General features: G+C 47.3%; 1 protein-coding gene across 1 annotated transcript in view; it reads right to left on the bottom strand.

Annotated features, from left to right (window-relative positions):
* The window catches only part of SLC25A42 (solute carrier family 25 member 42), a 56,523-nt gene extending 39,164 nt beyond the window's left edge, over nt 1-17,359 (bottom strand). The window contains exons 1-2 of the mRNA XM_075315174.1: nt 17,274-17,359; nt 459-583 (exon numbers count right to left, since the gene is read on the bottom strand). Coding sequence (XP_075171289.1) covers nt 459-542 — 84 coding nt within the window. The 5' untranslated portion in view covers nt 543-583; nt 17,274-17,359. The remainder of the gene's footprint in view (nt 1-458; nt 584-17,273) is intronic.
* Between the last annotated feature and the right edge of the window lie 1,398 nt (nt 17,360-18,757).

The raw sequence follows: 18,757 nt of genomic DNA, 5'->3' as shown, positions 1-18,757 counted from the left end.
AGGTCTTCCCTTGGTTACCCGATGTTTACGCTGGTTACAGCTTACCGCAGCTGCCAGTGCCGGCTCCTGATCGCTTCATTTCGTCGCTCTCTCGCTGTCACACACAGCGATGTGTGTGTCACAGCGGGAGAGTGACGACCAAAAAATGAAGCTGGACATTCAGCAACGACCGGTGACCTCACAGCAGGGGCCAGGTCGTTGCTGGATGTCACACACAGCGACAGCGACGGGACGTCGCTGCAACGTCACAGAAAATGGTGACGTAGCAGCGACGTCGTTGTCGTCGTCGTTATGTGTGACACCAGCTTTAGCAGCGACGGCGTCGTCGCTGTCGTTGTGTGTGACATGACCATTAGGCAAGCTTATCATGTCTGAAGATATGCTAATGCAGCAGTACCACATTAAATCTCTATCTCCAGGTGGTAAACCTGGCCTGTATATTTTGCTTACTCCCTTACCTCTGACATCATAGCAGAAGGCAGTACGGTGCGTGCGCCATTTTTGCTTAGACCCACTTGGCTTTCTTTAATACCATTCTCCATACCACGATTGTTCCTAAAATAAAATTAAAAAAGATCCACTCCTAAGAAAAAGAGAAGGGAAAGTTTCAATAAATCAAACAGAAAATCAGCTTAGCTTTTAGGAACAACCACATCCCACAAATTAGTAGACCCACAACAGGACATAGACTATATACAAATAGGTGCATAATTCTGCCTTAAAAGCTTTAGTACTGGCTTTTTCTAAATTCAAGACAAATCAGTCAGATATGCCATAAACCTCTGAGACACTTACTATTCCACAAAATGAAGAAGCAACAGCACTATCAGCTCACCTAAATCTTTCCCATGTGCAGAAAACTTGCAGGACAGGTCTAGGCAAGTGAATTTCTGCTGCCGTCCCTTTATTCTCCAAACCTCATGGGTTCAGGTCAAACCACCATCATTCTCATACCTCCCAACTTTTGTAGAAAGGAAAGAGGGTCTGCGGTGCAAATTTTGACCAGCCCTAAGCCACACCCCTAGCCACACCCATTTGTCAGTAAGGGTCATTCAGCAGATGCCCCGGACTGTTCGTTAATAGTCATAACAGCCCGAATTTTCTTATATGTGTCACTATATGACATGTTGCTTATTTGTGTCTATAAGGCCGTGTTCACACGTTGCATAAATTCTGTTTCTTTTTGTTTCTGTCTGCACCAAACTACACAATAACAATCTTCTGTTTTTTCCATTTTTGCTGCATTTTTTCTGCCTTCTCTCCATTATTTAATGTGTTTTTGGTTCAGATGTGAATCTGCGTTTTTAAGTGTTTTTATTGTACAGAGAAGCTTTTTCCTGCATTTTTTTTTTAAGCTCCACATAGAAACCTCCAGAGAAAAAAAACCTCAAAACCGCAGAATTCAGCGGTGTCTTCCCATGGGATCACATCCACTTTCCTTGGACAAATAAACAGCAAAATAAATGTGCAAAAAAACAGCAGAAAAAAAAATGCAGCATTTACACTACATGTGAACACAGACTAATTGTCCAAGCAAAGTGGATGAGACGTCATGAAATCTCCGTCCCTGGTGTCTAAAAGACGCCGCTGAACTGTGCGGATTTGGAGTTTTTTTTCTTTATAAGCTTCAGGATTCACATCTGCAACAAACATGTATCAAATAAGGGACGATGCATGAAAAATACTGCAAACACGCAATAATCAGAGAACATTGTTATTGCGCTCGTGGTGCGGACACCTGCAGAATAAAATGCAGCATTTACACCATGTGTGAACACTGCCTCAATACATTTTTATTACAATGTTTATGGGTTTTAATAAAGAAAAATAAATTGCGCTTTTTTTTTCCACGCCATTTACCGATCCCCATCAATAATTGGATCACTGTTGTTCGGGTCGTTACGATTACAGGGAACCAAATATGTCCATGTTATTTGCTGATTTGTGATTTTTTTTTTTGTTTTATAAAATAAACAAGTGTAATAAAATTACATTCTATTTTTTCTTATTACGGTACTAATTTTATTAGAAAAAGGAAAAAAAAAACCCAAAACTTTTCCTCTCCCTCTAAAATACAGAACATAGAGATGCTGCTGTGTACAATGGAGCTCTATGTCCTGTGTAATCTGCTGTGTAATCAGAGGCTGCATTGTAGATTCATCTATATAACATCCTCCCTCTTACATCATCATTTCTAGTGGCTCAACAGCTAGAAAAGCTAGGAGGCTGCTGGACACATGTTTGAAACTCGATGGTTTGAATCCAAAGTGGTGAAAATAAAGCAAACATTTTTATAAATAAATATATTTGGATTTTTTCTCATTTCTTTATAGTAGTTTTATGGGAACAAATTATTTTGACTCTTTCCTTCACCTACAAAGAGATGCAGTATTTATCTATCATGTATCTATTATATATCTATCCCTCTGTCTATTATATAGCTGTCTATTATCTATCATGTATCTATACATATCTATCCCTCTATTATCTATTATATATCTATCATGTACCTCATGTATCAACTATCCATCTATTCATGCATCATGTATCTATTATATATCCATTATATATATCCATCATGCCTCCCTCCCTCCAGCCATCATGCCTGCCTGCCTCCCTCCCTCCAGCCATCATGCCTGCCTGCCTCCCTCGAGCCATCATGCCTGCCTGCCTCCCTCGAGCCATCATGCCTGCCTCCCTCCCTCCCTCCAGCCATCATGCCTGCCTGCCTCCCTCCAGCCATCATGCCTGCCTGCCTCCCTCCCTCCAGCCATCATGCCTGCCTGCCTCCCTCCCTCCAGCCATCATGCCTGCCTGCCTCCCTCCCTCCAGCCATCATGCCTGCCTGCCTCCCTCCCTCCAGCCATCATGCCTGCCTGCCTCCCTCCCTCCAGCCATCATGCCTGCCTGCCTCCCTCCCTCCCTCCAGCCATCATGCCTGCCTGCCTCCCTCCCTCCAGCCATCATGCCTGCCTCCCTCCCTCCAGCCATCATGCCTGCCTCCCTCCCTCCAGCCATCATGCCTGCCTCCCTCCCTCCAGCCATCATGCATGCCTCCCTCCCTCCAGCCATCATGCATGCCTCCCTCCCTCCAGCCATCATGCATGCCTCCCTCCCTCCAGCCATCATGCATGCCTCCCTCCCTCCAGCCATCATGCCTCCCTCCCTCCAGCCATCATGCCTCCCTCCCTCCCTCTATCCATCCCTCCCTCCCTCTATCCATCCCTCCCTCCATCTTTGTAGCTGAATAATCTGCTTCTGGTTTCTCTACTGCAATACAGAGGTCAAGATTACCAAATCTTCCTATTTCTTTCATTACAGGCAGTAGCTCACTGGTAGAGCTGCTGCCTACGGATAATGAGTTCACGAGTTCGAGAAGATGAGAATTTAATTCAATTTATTCACTGCACTAAGGGGAGGAGCCAGGACAACAGCTGTGAGCCACGGGACTGTGGGGGAGAGCTCTCAAATCGGGACAGTCCCGCAGAATCCAGGACAGTTGGGAGGTATGATCAATCTAATTATCACTTTATGGGAATATCTACTTAAAAAGGGGGTATTCTTAAATCTGAAAGTTCTCTTATCAAAAGTATAGGGGATAACTTTGTGATTGCTGGGAGTCCAATTGCCATGGCCTCCAGTGATAGAGAAGTGGGGCTCTTAAGAGCTTTGGCTGAATACAGCGGAGGTTGAATATGCACAATTCCTCTCCATTAATTTCAATAGGAACGCCGAAGATCAGCCGATAGATGCGCTCGGCAATCCCTAATGCTTCCATTAAGAATTAATGTAGCGGTAGTGTGCATGAATGACCTCTGCTCCATTCACTCTGTAGTAACAAACTAGTGGCAAGTAGTTCACCAGTAATCATCTAGATCCTGCCCAGTCACTGAGAAGAGCAGTACCAACTAAGCCAAACAACGCACTAGATTCCCCCTTGTGTATGTGTGTCATGGGAGGAATTTAGAAATTGGTGAGTTATCTCCCTAAAAATCGGAAAGGGGATCACGTAATGACTGCTGGGTTCCTCAACCTATTCCGAGGAGGAGGCTCAGGAACACAGGCTCTACAGTCTAGTCTTAAAGGAAATCGGTCAGGAGGTTTTTGCTATGTAATCTGAAGACAGCATGCTGAAGCAGTTAATACACAGATTTCATCGATGCCTCTCAGTCAGTGATGTTGACTCACAATCCAGAAATGTCAGTGGCTGGATGAAAGATAGAAGAGTTTGTCTGGATCCCAGAAGCCCACTCAACTTTTATGCACACGCTGCTTACAAGCAAACAGGTCACAGGTGAGGATGTTACCTTTATTAGCCATTCAAACCCATTTGTGCCAACTTCTGTGCATGTTATCAGGCCACCAGAGTATGTGACCTTTTCATCAGGGTCATTTCGATGTTTTTGGTTGTCATTTTGATTTAAAAAGATAAAAACAAAGTAGTTTAAAAAAATTAAAAAAATTGTGCTATTCATATTCTTTGAAAAAATGCCAAGAAAACAGAAAAAATCTGCCGGGTTATGTAAACTTTTGAGCACAACTGTAGATCAGTTGTAGTAGTGTCATATGCAGACTTGCATAAGGGTCATTCCGTGTCAAGTGGACCAGTGGTCCCCACTCGACCTTCTCAGATTTTGCTGAAAATTTATAAGGATGTACATGTATGTTTGAAAAGAGGTTCTGTAATTTTTAGGGCCAGATCTCAAATATATTGGGCACTGTTGACCTTTCACTGGAGGCCCCCCCCAAGGCTGCGGCTTGAGCTAAGAGGATTTTGCAAACTTTGGCACATAGCCATTAGAGTTCTATACTGGCTATGATGCTGAAATTTGGCATACTAGCTCAACTTTTACTGCTAAACACGATAAAATTATTACCGGCTATGACAAAACAATATTTTGTCCGCAATTTTGTGTCAAAGTAGCTTGTAAAACGCCTCGCATAAAATTTATGCCAAACTTTGCCCATATATAACTCAAGACCAAAAACCAATAGGAACTGGTGCTTTACCCTGTACAACAAACATCTTCATGACTTTGCATTGCTGCAATATCACGGTCAAAGCATATGTATTTGTGGAAATATTCACACCCACATATGATGACAAACTTTAAAAAAACGAATTTTACCTATTTTTAGGTCAAATTTCTCAAAAAGGGTACCCCTAAAATATATTAATTCTGTTATCATTAGAAAGAGCACATTTTTCTCTACAAGGATCATTGGGGGTATTTTTGGAGTCTCTCCATTTAAGAAAAGAAAAAAGGCCACTGAACATGGTGTTATTTATTAATACGCAATGAATGCTAACTGCAATATTCAAACCCTTGCGTTGGTCCATGGTGGTTATACCACAACCAATTCCCTAAGAATTGGTCTTATAATGCTATTAAGAATTGTAATAATGCTGTCTTTCGAGAATTGGCAGCCCCATCGCCTAGGAGCCATGGCCGATAGCCGTGCAAGGCAAGTCGCGGGTGGTCTCTTTATCGCAGGTTCCAAAGCCTGAGGGTGGGGGTCTTTGCCTAGGATCCCAAGCCTAATATTGGGTTTCTTTTGTTAGTTCCCAAGCCATAATGTTCAGTCTAAGTGGTCTGGAATTGTTGCTTCAGTGATGGATCTGCAGCCCAGTACAAAAATTTAAAACATTTTCTCAACTTGTGCCACCACAATGCTGATTTCAATATCAGCGCTGAATGGAATTTGTTTTGGTACCAGTCATGGAAAGTCGCCCTGTGATGGGATTGGAGGGACAGCAAAGAGGTTGGCAGCTCGTGCCAGTCTTCAACGCCCAACTGAAAACCAAATACTGACCCCGGTGGATTTATTCAACTTTTGCAACGAGCAACTGCATAGAATCAAGGTTTTTTTTTTGTTCCAAAAGAGAAAATTGACAAACTACGGGTAGTTCAAGAGGAAAGGTTCAAAGATGGACATGCAATTGCTGGAACAAGAGAAAATCACCAGTTTGTGCCAATTGATGACAAAAAGATTTGCATTTCAAGGGTGTGAAATGACCCTTCATCTTTCATTGCCCATGTAGATGGATCTGTCAGATCAGAAATGCCTTTTGTGCCAATTGCAAACCTCCAGCCAGGGCAATACATTGCCTGCATTTACGATAGGAACTGGTGGATTGGAAATATTTCTGAAATTTCAGTCGACGACCATGATGCATTAATACATTTTATGCATCCTCATGGAGCAGCTAGCTTCTTTCACTGGCCTGTGAGAAATGATACATGCCGGATTCCCGAGCAGTCGATCATTGCAATAATTCCAGCACCAGCTGCAACAGCAATGGGCCGACAATACAGCTTCTCTGAACCCATTATGTTGCAAATTCAGCAACAATTCCAGACCACTTAGACTGAACATTATGGCTTGGGAACCAACAAAAGATACCCAATATTAGGCTTGGGATCCTAGGCAAAGACCCCCACCCTCAGGCTTCGGAACCTGCGATAAAGAGACCACCCGCGACTTGCCTTGCACGGCTATCGGCCATGGCTCCTAGACGATGGGGCTGCCAATTCTCGAAAGACAGCATTATTACAATTCTTAATAGGATTATAAGACCAATTCTTAGGGAATTAGTTGTGGTATAACCACCATGGACCAACGCAAGGGTTTGAATAGTGCAGTTACCATTCATTGCGTATTAATAAATAACACCATGTTCAGTGACATTTTTCTTTTCTTAAACTGAGAGACTCCAAAAAAAAAAAACAAAAAAAAAAACAATGATCCTTGTAGAGAAAAATGTGCTCTTTCTAATGATAACAGAATTAATATATTTTAGGGGTACCCTTTTTGGGAAATTTGACCTAAAAATAGGTAAAATTCGTTTTTTTAAAGTTTGTCATCATATGTGGGTGTGAATATTTCCACAAATACATATGCTTTGACCGTGATATTGCAGCAATGCAAAGTCATGAAGATGTTTGTTGAACAGGGTAAAGCACCAGTTCCTATTGGTTTTTGGTCTTGAGTTATATATGGGCAAAGTTAGGCATACATTTTATGCGAGGCGTTTTACAAGCTACTTTGACACAAAATTGCGGCCGAAATATTGTTTTGTCATAGCCGGTAATAATTTGATCGCGTTTAGCAGCAAAAGTTGAGCTAGTATGCCAAATTTCAGCATCATAGCCAGTATAGAACTCTAATGGCTATGTGCCAAAGTGTGCAAAATCCTCTTAGCTGAAGCCGCAGGCTTGGTGGAATCTCCAGTGAAAGGTCAACAGTGCCCAATATATTTGAGATCTGGCCCTAAAAATTTACAGAACCTCTTTTCAAAACATACATGTACATCCTTATAAATTTTCAGCAAAATCGGAGAACGTCGAGTGGGGACGATTTTTAAAACTGGTCCACTTGATGTGGAATGACAAACAACAGTGGTATGGAGCAAAGTTTGATGTGCGTTTCACCCAGCTTTGTCAGGGGGCGCGACGCAGGGCGGCACATTGCGCTATACCACTGTTATGCATTTCTGCACATGACACTACTCTTAGGTTGGGTTCACACATAGCGACAGCGACGTCGCTGTTACGTCACCATTTTCTGTGACGTAACAGCGACCTTGTAAGTCGCTGTTATGATCGCTGCTTAGCTGTCAAACACAGCAGACGCAGCAGCGATCATAACGTCGCTACATGTGCAGAGAGCAGGGAGCCGCGCACACTGCTTAGCACTGGCTCCTTGCTCTCCTAGCTACAGTACACATCGGGTTAATTAACTGCGGGGCAGGAATCCCGCAGCAAAACATGCAGCTGTCAAATTCCGCATAGTGTGCACAGGATTTTTTTTTCCCCATAGGTTTTGCTGGTGATTCACTGCAGAGATGTTATGAACATTTTCTGCAGCGAAACATGCAGCAAATCTACAGAAAATCCGCAGCAAAATCCGGTAAGTGCGCACAGGGCCTAAGGATCTGATGCTTACATCTTGGTAGCAAATACCAAAGAACAATACTGATTAATCTTGGGTTATTTACAGTGTATAGAACAAAATAGTTCACAGAAAATACACTACATAAAAGGTGTTACTTTTATTGATTATTTTAAAAAATAGAAAAAAAAAATTTGTATCTTCAATAGGTCAGATTTTGATTAATATCCAGTAGATTGTTTCTTGGTTTTTGCAGTGTCAGATCTATATCTGTATTTTGTTATTAAAGAGACTCGATCACCAGGTTTTTGCCACCTAATCTAAGAGCAGCATAATGTAGGGGCAGAGATCCTGATTCCAGCGATCTGTCACTTACTGTGCTGCTTAGGGTGGTGTCACACACAGCGACGACGACAACGACGTTGCTGCTACGTCACCATTTTCTGTGACGTTGCAGCGACGTCGCTATCGCTGTGTGTGACATCCAGCAACGACCTAGCCCCTGCTGTGAGGTCGCCGGTTGTTGCTGAATGTCCAGCTTCATTTTTTGGTCGTCACTCTCCCGCTGTGACACACACATCGCTGTGTGTGACAGCGAGAGAGCAACGAAATGAAGCGAGTAGAGAGAAGGAGCCAGCGTCTGGCAGCTGCGGTAAGCTGTAACCAGGGTAAACATCGGGTAACCAAGGGAAGACCTTTCCCTGGTTACCCGATATTTACCTTCGTTATCAGCGTCTGCAGCTCTCACGCTGCCAGTGCGCGGCTCCCTGCTCTCTGCACATGTAGCTGCAGTACACATCGGGTAATTAACCCGATGTGTACTGGAGCTAGGAGTGCAGGGAGCCAGCGCTAAGCAGTGTGCGTGGCTCCCTGCTCTCTACACATGTAGCACAGCGACACGTGTCGTTATGATCGCTGCTGCTTCTGCTGTGTTTGACAGCAGAGATTTTCTCGCATTGCACTCATCCATTTTAACGCTCGTGTGAGCGTACCCTACCATCTACTTGCTTACCAATTTGGGGGTATCAGGTGACTATAGATTTTATCTCAGAGTAACGTATTATGTAATGTATTGTCTGTGAATTATTCATATGCCACAGGACACCTCCATCGGCGTTATTTTGGCATCACAAGGTTGTCTTACACAATTTTAGGCCAGCGTCTTAGTGATATGCTTGATCAGTTTGGAATAATAATTCTTATTTATATAGCGCCAACATATTCCGCAAGACTTTGCAATTCATATCAGTAAGTGTGTGTAGTGAATATATGGCCAAGCATATGGTTTAAAAAAAAAAAAAAAAAAAAAAAGAGGAAAACTTTAATGTAAGATGAATAAACCTCCATCGCAATCTTACTGTCAGTGATCAACTTGGAAAAAAACCTGGCAATTGTTCTATAGAAGGCTCCGAGCCAGTACATGCTGCCATTCAGACAGCGCGGCCATGTTTGGCATTTTGTCACTTGTCTCTAGATCAGCAGAGGTTGCAATGACATTACTAAAGTCATTAAATGAACCCTACGTACTTGTCCTTAGTCAGGTGTGACCGGGCATAAGACGCGCACTATTAGCACTGTTCCTCACTTACAGCACTACTTACTATTTGCAAACTTGGCAGCCAGTCCCCGCCATTATGCCAACACTTTCTTGTACTGAATTCAAAAACTGGAACGGAAAATTCCTGCAAACTCTGAATCACACACCTCACCTAAGGATTAGTAAGAACTGAAATCATGTGTCCGTCATGTTCTCCTATTTTTCCTCCAAAACAAAAAACAACAGTTTTCCTGTAACAGGATCAACACTGTCACCTACAACCAGCGGTGCATGAAACTGATCCTGCGGGATGGTATGCACCGTACTGTCGGTAGGGCACTGCGACATTTTACAGGAACGCATACTATACCCTACATGACCCAGAAGAAACACCGGATCGAGAAAGGGATCTCACCAGTTGTCTATCAGCAGATATAGTTTTTCTTACATCAGGAGGCTGAAAATTACACAGACCTGCTTCCAGATGAGAGCAATATCTAGTCTAGATAATATATGAGCCAAGGGTGCCATACACTTAGGGGCACTTTGCACACTAGGACATCACAAGCCGATGCTGCGATGTCGAGCGCGATAGTCCCCGCCCCCGTCGCAGCAGCGATATCTTGTGATTGCTGGCGTAGCGAACATAATCGCTACGGCAGCTTCACATGCACTCACCTGTCCTGCAACGTCGCTCTGGCCGGCGACCCGCCTCCTTCCTAAGGGGGAGGGTCGTGCGACGTCACACGGCAGGCGGCCAATAGGAGCGGAGGGGCGGAGATGAACAGGATGTAAACATCCCGCCCAAATCCTTCCTTCCGCATTGCAGCCGGGATGCAGGTAGGAGATATTCCTCGCTCCTACGGCTTCACACACACAGCGATATGTGCTGCCGCAGAAACTAGGAACAACATCGTACCTGTCTCTGCACCGGCATTATGAAAATGTCGGAGAATACACCGATCATATGATAACGACGCTTTTGCGCTCATTAATCGTATGTAAAAGGATTCACATACTGCGATGTCTACAGCGACGCCGGATGTGCGTCACTTTCGATTTGACCCCACCGACATCACACCTGCGATGTCGTAGTGTGCAAAGTACCCCTTAGGGTCCCGTTACACATAGCAACGTTTCAGCGATCCCGACAACGATACGACCTGGTCATAATTGCTGGTACGTCGCTACATGGTCGCTGTTGAGCTGTCAATCAGGCAGATCTCCACAGCGACCAGCCATCAGCCACCTGTGTAACGAAGGCTCCCTTCTTACTCAAAACCAACGCTCGGTCTTCCACCGTCAAACACACCGATGCGTGCTGCACAGCGAGACAAACAAGTAAAAAATGGTCCTGATAGTTGCAATCAGCGACCTCGCAGCAGGGGCCTGCTCGCTGCTGCTTGTCACAACACAGCGATATCGCTGGTGAGGTCACTCATACATCACAAAACCTGTGACGTTTCAGTGATCTCGCTGTTTGTGACGGGGGCTTTAGCAGCAGCCCATCTCCCTCTCCTCACCAGGGGTGCTTGGTAGGATTCCTTCAACAATCATTTCCATATGGCAAGGTGAGCAGCGCTAGATGACGTAGAGTCATACAGGTCATGAAGGATATCGCTCAGTGTGACAATGTATCATCATCGCGCCCATCTCCAACTGGGGGAGTGAGTGACTGGAGAAGCCCTACAGTTATTAATAGTTGCCCTATACCTAGTTATCCTTCTGGACACACACACACACACTATAACAATTGGAAATGCTCTTGTCAATAGGGCAATTTCTTTCACATTGTTTACTAGAGATCTAGAATGCAGATTTTGTAACAAAAGACGTGATTTTTCTCAGAGCGACCTGCCCAGGAGATAAGATCCCCACCAATTACTCAAAATAAAAGAGCTCAGAAGAGCGCTGCTCAGGAGGCTGGAGGGCGCTGCTCATCCAGGTGCTCAGGAGGCTGGAGGGCGCGCGCTGCTCATCTAGGTGCCCAGGAGGCTGGAGGGCGCGCGCTGCCCATCTAGGTGCCCAGGAGGCTGGAGGGCGCGCGCTGCCCAGGAGGCTGGAGGGCGCGCGCTGCCCAGGAGGCTGGAGGGCGCGCGCTGCCCAGGAGGCTGGAGGGCGCGCGCTGCCCAGGAGGCTGGAGGGCGCGCGCTGCCCAGGAGGCTGGAGGGCGCGCGCTGCCCAGGAGGCTGGAGGGCGCGCGCTGCCCATCTAGGTGCCCAGGAGGCTGGAGGGCGCGCGCTGCCCAGGAGGCTGGAGGGCGCGCGCTGCCCAGGAGGCTGGAGGGCGCCGCTCTTGCATGTAATCTGGCAGTGTAATCTAGGGGGGGGGCTCTTCCCTATATTACGGCAGTGTAATCTAGGGAGGGGGGGGGCTCTTCCCTATATTACGGCAGTGTAATCTAGGGGGGGGGCTCTTCCCTATATTACGGCAGTGTAATCTAGGGGGGGGGGGGGCTCTTCCCTATATTACGGCAGTGTAATCTAGGGAAGGGGGGGCTCTTCCCTATATTATGGCAGTGTAATCTAGGGAGGGGGGGCTCTTCCCTATATTACGGCAGTGTAATCTAGGGAGGGGGGGGGCTCTTCCCTATATTACGGCAGTGTAATCTAGGGGGGGGGGGGGCTCTTCCCTATATTACGGCAGTGTAATCTAGGGGGGGGGGGGGGCTCTTCCCTATATTACGGCAGTGTAATCTAGGGGGGGGGGGGGGCTCTTCCCTATATTACGGCAGTGTAATCTAGGGGGGGGGGGGCTCTTCCCTATATTACGGCAGTGTAATCTAGGGGGGGGGGCTCTTCCCTATATTACGGCAGTGTAATCTAGGGGGGGGGCTCTTCCCTATATTACGGCAGTGTAATCTAGGGGGGGGGGGGCTCTTCCCTATATTACGGCAGTGTAATCTGGGGGGGGGCTCTTCCCTATATTACGGCAGTGTAATCTAGGGGGGGGGGGGCTCTTCCCTATATTACGGCAGTGTAATCTGGGGGGGGGGCTCTTCCCTATATTATGGCAGTGTAATCTAGGGGGGGGGCTCTTCCCTATATTACGGCAGTGTAATCTAGGGGGGGGGGGGCTCTTCCCTATATTACGGCAGTGTAATCTGGGGGGGGGGCTCTTCCCTATATTACGGCAGTGTAATCTAGGGGGGGGCTCTTCCCTATATTACGGCAGTGTAATCTAGGGGGGGGGCTCTTCCCTATATTACGGCAGTGTAATCTAGGGGGGGGGCTCTTCCCTATATTACGGCAGTGTAATCTAGGGGGGGGGGGTGTCTTCCCTATATTACGGCAGTGTAATCTAGGCGGGGGGGGTCTTCCCTATATTACGGCAGTGTAATCTAGGGGGGGGGTCTTCCCTATATTACGGCAGTGTAACCTAGGGAGGGGGGGGGGGGTCTTCCCTATATTACGGCAGTGTAATCTAGGGGGGGGGGGGGTCTTCCCTATATTATGGCAGTGTTATCTGGGGGGGGGGGCACTTCCCTATATTACGGCAGTGTAATCTAGGCGGGGGGGGGGGGGGGTCTTCCCTATATTACGGCAGTGTAATCTAGGGGGGGGGGGGGGTCTTCCCTATATTACGGCAGTGTAACCTAGGGGGGGGGGGGGGGGGGTCTTCCCTATATTACGGCAGTGTAATCTAGGGGGGGGGGGGGTCTTCCCTATATTATGGCAGTGTTATCTGGGGGGGGGCACTTCCCTATATTATGGCAGTGTAATCTAGGGGGTCGCCCTATATTACGGCAGTGTAATCTAGGGGTCTTCCCTGTATTAGCGTGGGGTAAACTAGAGGTGTATTATGTTATTATTGCAGAGCAATTTCAAGGAGTTACTTACCCATTTGTATTATGGCGGTGTAATCTAGAGTCGTACCCTGTTGACTGTATTATGGCAGTGTAATCTCATGGTGTTCTGGTTGGTATTAAGGCAGTGTAATCTCAAGGTGTTCCCTATCTGTATTATGACGGTGTAATCCAGAGATGTTCCCTGTCTGTATTATGGTAGTGTAATCTCATGGTGTTCCCTGTCTGTATTATGGCAGTGTAATCTCATGATGTTCCCTGTTGACTGTATTATGGTAGTGTAATCTCATGGTGTTCCCTGTCTGTATTATGGCGGTGTAATCCAGAGATGTTCCCTGTTGACTGTATTATGGTAGTGTAATCTCATGATGTTCAAACAGTTGTCCCAATTAGTCATTTTTGACAATTAGGCTATGTGCGCACGTTGCGTACAAGCCCTGCAGAAATTTCTGCAGCGATCTGAAGAGCACATGTGCGCTTTAGATCGCTGCAGAAATGTCCGTAGTGAGCGCCGATTCCATGCGCTCTGCCTGCAGCTCCTGCCATAGACAGAGCAGGAGCTGCCGGCAAAGCGCAGGAAAGAAGTGACATGTCACTTCTTTTTGCGCAGCGCTTCGGCAGTAGCCGAAGCGCTGCGCTCTTAGACGCCACGTGCGCACGGCCCCTGCACAATCTCCATAGACTGTGCAGGGGCCGCAGGACGCATGCAGTTACGCTGCGCTACAAAGCGCAGCGTAACTGCATGTTTTTACGCAACGTGCGCACATAGCCTTATAAACATGAGAAGGGCACACCCTGTTGGGATCTCCTGGTATACTGTTATGGTTAATATTTTATATTAAGTTTGATTATCATTTAAGCAATTTATATATCTATATATCTTTGATAATTTTGTCCTTTTATATTAGCTTCATAAGTGTTATTCATAAAAGCAATAACACAGGGTGTACTCTTTGTTATAAAGATGCTTTTGTCTCAAATGTCTTTGTTAATGAAGGTCCAGAAAACTGGACAGAACTAGATTTTTAGGAATGCAGCAGGATCCATAATTTACGATTTTGTTATTTTCAACCTATATACCCATTTAAGGTAATCTATTAAGTCATGCCCCTTTCTTTGTGATAGTAATAAAACTAGTGTCTTGGGCATCTGAGGGTCAGACAAGCCTAGCACACTGACACAATTGGCTGTGTGTGTGTCCTTGTTCTCCGATCGATCGACCAACTTGATTTAGTTAACACTGGCAAACGTGTGAGACCATTTGTCTTTCTCCTATAGCTTTTTTTTGTATAGCAAGGTTTCCACGACAATACAAATTAGAAACATTAGAAGAAATTAGTCAATTTTCGGTAATATGCATCGAATATTTTCTGGTTCACATTCCAATCTCAGTTTGGAGCTGTAGGGTACGTTCCCACGATCAGGAGGTTCTGCACCATCTCTACACGTCAGATTACTCGTGGTTTTTCCATCACGTTTTTGGTGCTACATTTTTAGGCTATGTGACGACATGTGTGCGCTCTGCGCCGCAGCATAATGTCACTGCATGTCCGCTTCAGAGCGCAGCTGAAAAGCTCAGTTCTGAAACTTTGGTGACTGCAGAATTCGCGCGCTCTGGATGCTGCCTCTCCCTATAGACAGAATGGAGACAGCATGCAGAGCGCATGAAGGAAGTGACATGATGCTTTTTAGAACGCAGCGATTTGGCAGCATGCAAATCGCTGCGTTCTAAAACGAAACAATTGCATGGATTATGCACAATCTTCATAGATTGTGCAGGGGACGCAGGACGCATGCAGTTACGCTGCAGAGTAATACGTAGCGTAACTGCATGCAATACGCACACGTGGGCACAGAGCCTTAATGCGTTTTTGATTCTGCATTGTTTTGTCTGTTTGGCGTGTCATTCTTTAAATCAAGCCGTTCTGATTCTAAAACTTCCTGGTCTTGACATGATTAGGCTATGTGCCCACGTTGCGTTCTGTCCTTGCAGAAATTTCTGCAGCCATCTGAACAGCACACGTGCGCTTCTAATCGCTGTAGAAACAGTGTGTACTGAAAAGCCGATTTCATGTGCTCTGGATGCAGCCTCTCCCATAGACAGAGCGGGGGCTGCATGCAAAGGGCATGAAAGAAGTGACATGTCACTTTTTAGAACGCAGCGCTTCGGCAGTAGCCGAAGTGCTGCATTCTAATACGCCACGTGGGCATGGATTAGGCATAATCTTCATAGATTGTGCTGGGGACGCAGGACGCATGCAGTTATGCTGCAGTGCAGAACGCAGCGTAACTGCATGCAAATACGCAACGTGCGCACATAGCCTTAGGTACGGCTTACATGCGTTTTTGTGGCATAGCAATGTGTGTCTTACCAGCGGCCACTCGCCTGTGGGCGCACACACCTTCGCAGCGCACTCGCCTGTGGGCGCACACACCTTCGCAGCGCACTCGCCTGTGGGCGCACACACCTTCGCAGCGCACTCGCCTGTGGGCGCACACACCTTCGCAGCGCACTCGCCTGTGGGCGCACACACCTTCACAGCGCACTCGCCTGTGGGCGCACACACCTTCACAGCGCACTCGCCTGTGGGCGCACACACCTTCACAGCGCACTCGCCTGTGGGCGCACACACCTTCACAGCGCACTCGCCTGTGGGCGCACACACCTTCACAGCGCACTCGCCTGTGGGCGCACACACCTTCACAGCGCACTCGCCTGTGGGCGCACACACCTTCACAGCGCACTCGCCTGTGGGCGCACACACCTTCACAGCGCACTCGCCTGTGGGCACACACCTTCACAGCGCACTCGCCTGTGGGCACACACCTTCACAGCACACTCGCCTGTGGGCACACACCTTCACAGCGCACTCGCCTGTGGGCACACACCTTCACAGCGCACTCGCCTGTGGGCGCACACACCTTCACAGCGCACTCGCCTGTGGGCGCACACACCTTCACAGCGCACTCGCCTGTGGGCGCACACACCTTCACAGCGCACTCGCCTGTGGGCGCACACACCTTCACAGCGCACTCGCCTGTGGGCGCACACACCTTCACAGCGCACTCGCCTGTGGGCGCACACACCTTCACAGCGCACACACCTTCACAGCGCACTCGCCTGTGGGCGCACACACCTTCACAGCGCACTCGCCTGTGGGCGCACACACCTTCACAGCGCACTCGCCTGTGGGCACACACCTTCACAGTACACTCGCCTGTGGGCACACACCTTCACAGCGCCTGTGGGCACACACCTTCACAGCGCACTCGCCTGTGGGCACACACCTTCACAGCGCACTCGCCTGTGGGCACACACCTTCACAGCGCACTCGCCTGTGGGCACACACCTTCACAGCGCACTCGCCTGTGGGCACACACCTTCACAGCACACTCGCCTGTGGGCACACACCTTCACAGCACACTCGCCTGTGGGCACACACCTTCACAGCACACTCGCCTGTGGGCACACACCTTCACAGCGCACTCGCCTGTGGGCACACACCTTCACAGCGCACTCGCCTGTGGGCACACACCTTCACAGTACACTTGCCTGTGGGCACACACCTTCACAGTACACTCGCCTGTGGGCACACACCTTCACAGCACACTCGCCTGTGGGCACACACCTTCACAGTACACTCGCCTGTGGGCACACACCTTCACAGTACACTCGCCTGTGGGCACACACCTTCACAGTACACTCGCCTGTGGGCACACACCTTCACAGTACACTCGCCTGTGGGCACACACCTTCACAGAGTTTCTGGGGCTTGTAATTGTAGTGCTTTATGTACCAGTGGGCAGCAGGACACACCACTGTCACACCCCACCCATACACTGCATATACAGCTACATGTCCGTGCCTGTATACAGAGACCATGGGTCACACACATGTGAGTGCCACCATCGCCATAACAACAAATACTGTGAAATTACCGCGGGAGGGCGGCACATTCCTGCCACAGAGACACTCCCCACAGTATAATGGCACTTTTCGGGCACGGCCGTCACACCCCCCCAGCAGGTGACACTCACCTCTTCAGTTAGACTTCAGCTACCCGCTTGTAAATGCGTCCACTTCAGGCCACCGTACCACGGACTGAGTAGCCCGGGACACGCCCTCCACAATGTTGCCCGCAGACAAGACTAATCCAATTGGTGCGCAAAATGAGAGTGACGCTTGCGAAAACCAATCAAAATGTAGGGGGCGTAACGCGGTCTGGTGGGGCTGAGAGGCTGCGTTTAAAACGATGATTGACGTAGGCGTAATCCAATCAGGAGCATGGGGCGGGGTTACAAATCCCATGTGGCTGCTATTTTGGGGGGATGGGAGAAGGGTGGACAGAGGGTATAAGGAACGGGGTGAGAGGTGACAGGGGTGGCTGGCGTGTCCACTGCGCATAGATGTAATCACTGTGGTGGGGACTCACGGTGCTGTTAATAATAGAGCACCCCCTCCATTAATGGTTTATTATGGCACCTCTATACACATCACCACCTGCTGTATAACCATAGCCTAGTGCTAAACACGTAAGGCTATGTTCACATGCGGCGGTTTTTCTTCAGCCATTACCATGTTTTTGCTGTTTTGTCAACATGGTTAATAAAGTTAGTTTGAATCACATAAAAATGGAACAAAAACCTCTGCATTATTTTCCAGCTGCTTTTGACAGTACCAGTAAAAGTTAACCCTTCAGCAGTCCCATGCTCTTGTTTTTTCTCCTGACAGCTGCCTTTTGCTATCTGCAGCACATCAGCTCCTCCACCTGTAGAAAGCAATGAGAAAGGGGAAAAAACACGGCAAACAGGTTTTTATGAACAAAAGTAACTTTATTACACAAGTACTGTACACAAATTACACAAATAACGTGCACCAAAAATCTGCAGCCTTATTACTGCCAAGATAGAAGGTTTTAGCTACAGAAAAACATAGGTGTTTTTTAAAGATTTTTCTCTGTATTTTACTTACAGGGTTAGTAATGGGGGGGGGGGTGTCTCATAATGTATAATGCACAGGGTTCACCTCTGCTACCTGGTTTGCGCAGATGACTGCAAGTATACAGTATATATACAGTAACACACAGTGCCTTGAAAAAGTATTCATACCCCATGAACCTTTCTGAACTTTTTCTTCACAATACACCCTCAAGCTTAAATGTATTTTATTAGTATTGTATGTGATACACAAACAATAAGTAGCAAGTACTTGTGAAGTGTAAAGGAAATGATACATGGTTTTCTATATAAATTAAAAATAGAAATCTGAAAATTGTGACGTGCAATTAATTTCTGCCCCTCTGAGTCAATACTTTACAGGACCACCTTCCGCTGCAACTACTGCAGCAAGTCTTTTGCTGTATCCCCTATATCATACTGAAAACACCATCCTCACCGTCAAACATGGTGGTGGCAGCATCATGCTGTGGAGATGGTTTTCTGTCGAAGGACAGGGAAGGCTAAGAACACACATCTGTCTTTTCTGCCGTTTGTCGGATCCAGCGCGCTCCAGTACAGTCTTT

Source organism: Anomaloglossus baeobatrachus, chromosome 1 (assembly GCF_048569485.1).
Source record: "Anomaloglossus baeobatrachus isolate aAnoBae1 chromosome 1, aAnoBae1.hap1, whole genome shotgun sequence".
Lineage (NCBI taxonomy): Eukaryota > Metazoa > Chordata > Amphibia > Anura > Aromobatidae > Anomaloglossus > Anomaloglossus baeobatrachus.
The sequence above is the reverse complement of the archived record's forward strand: the minus strand, read 5'-3'. Positions and strand labels throughout refer to the sequence as shown.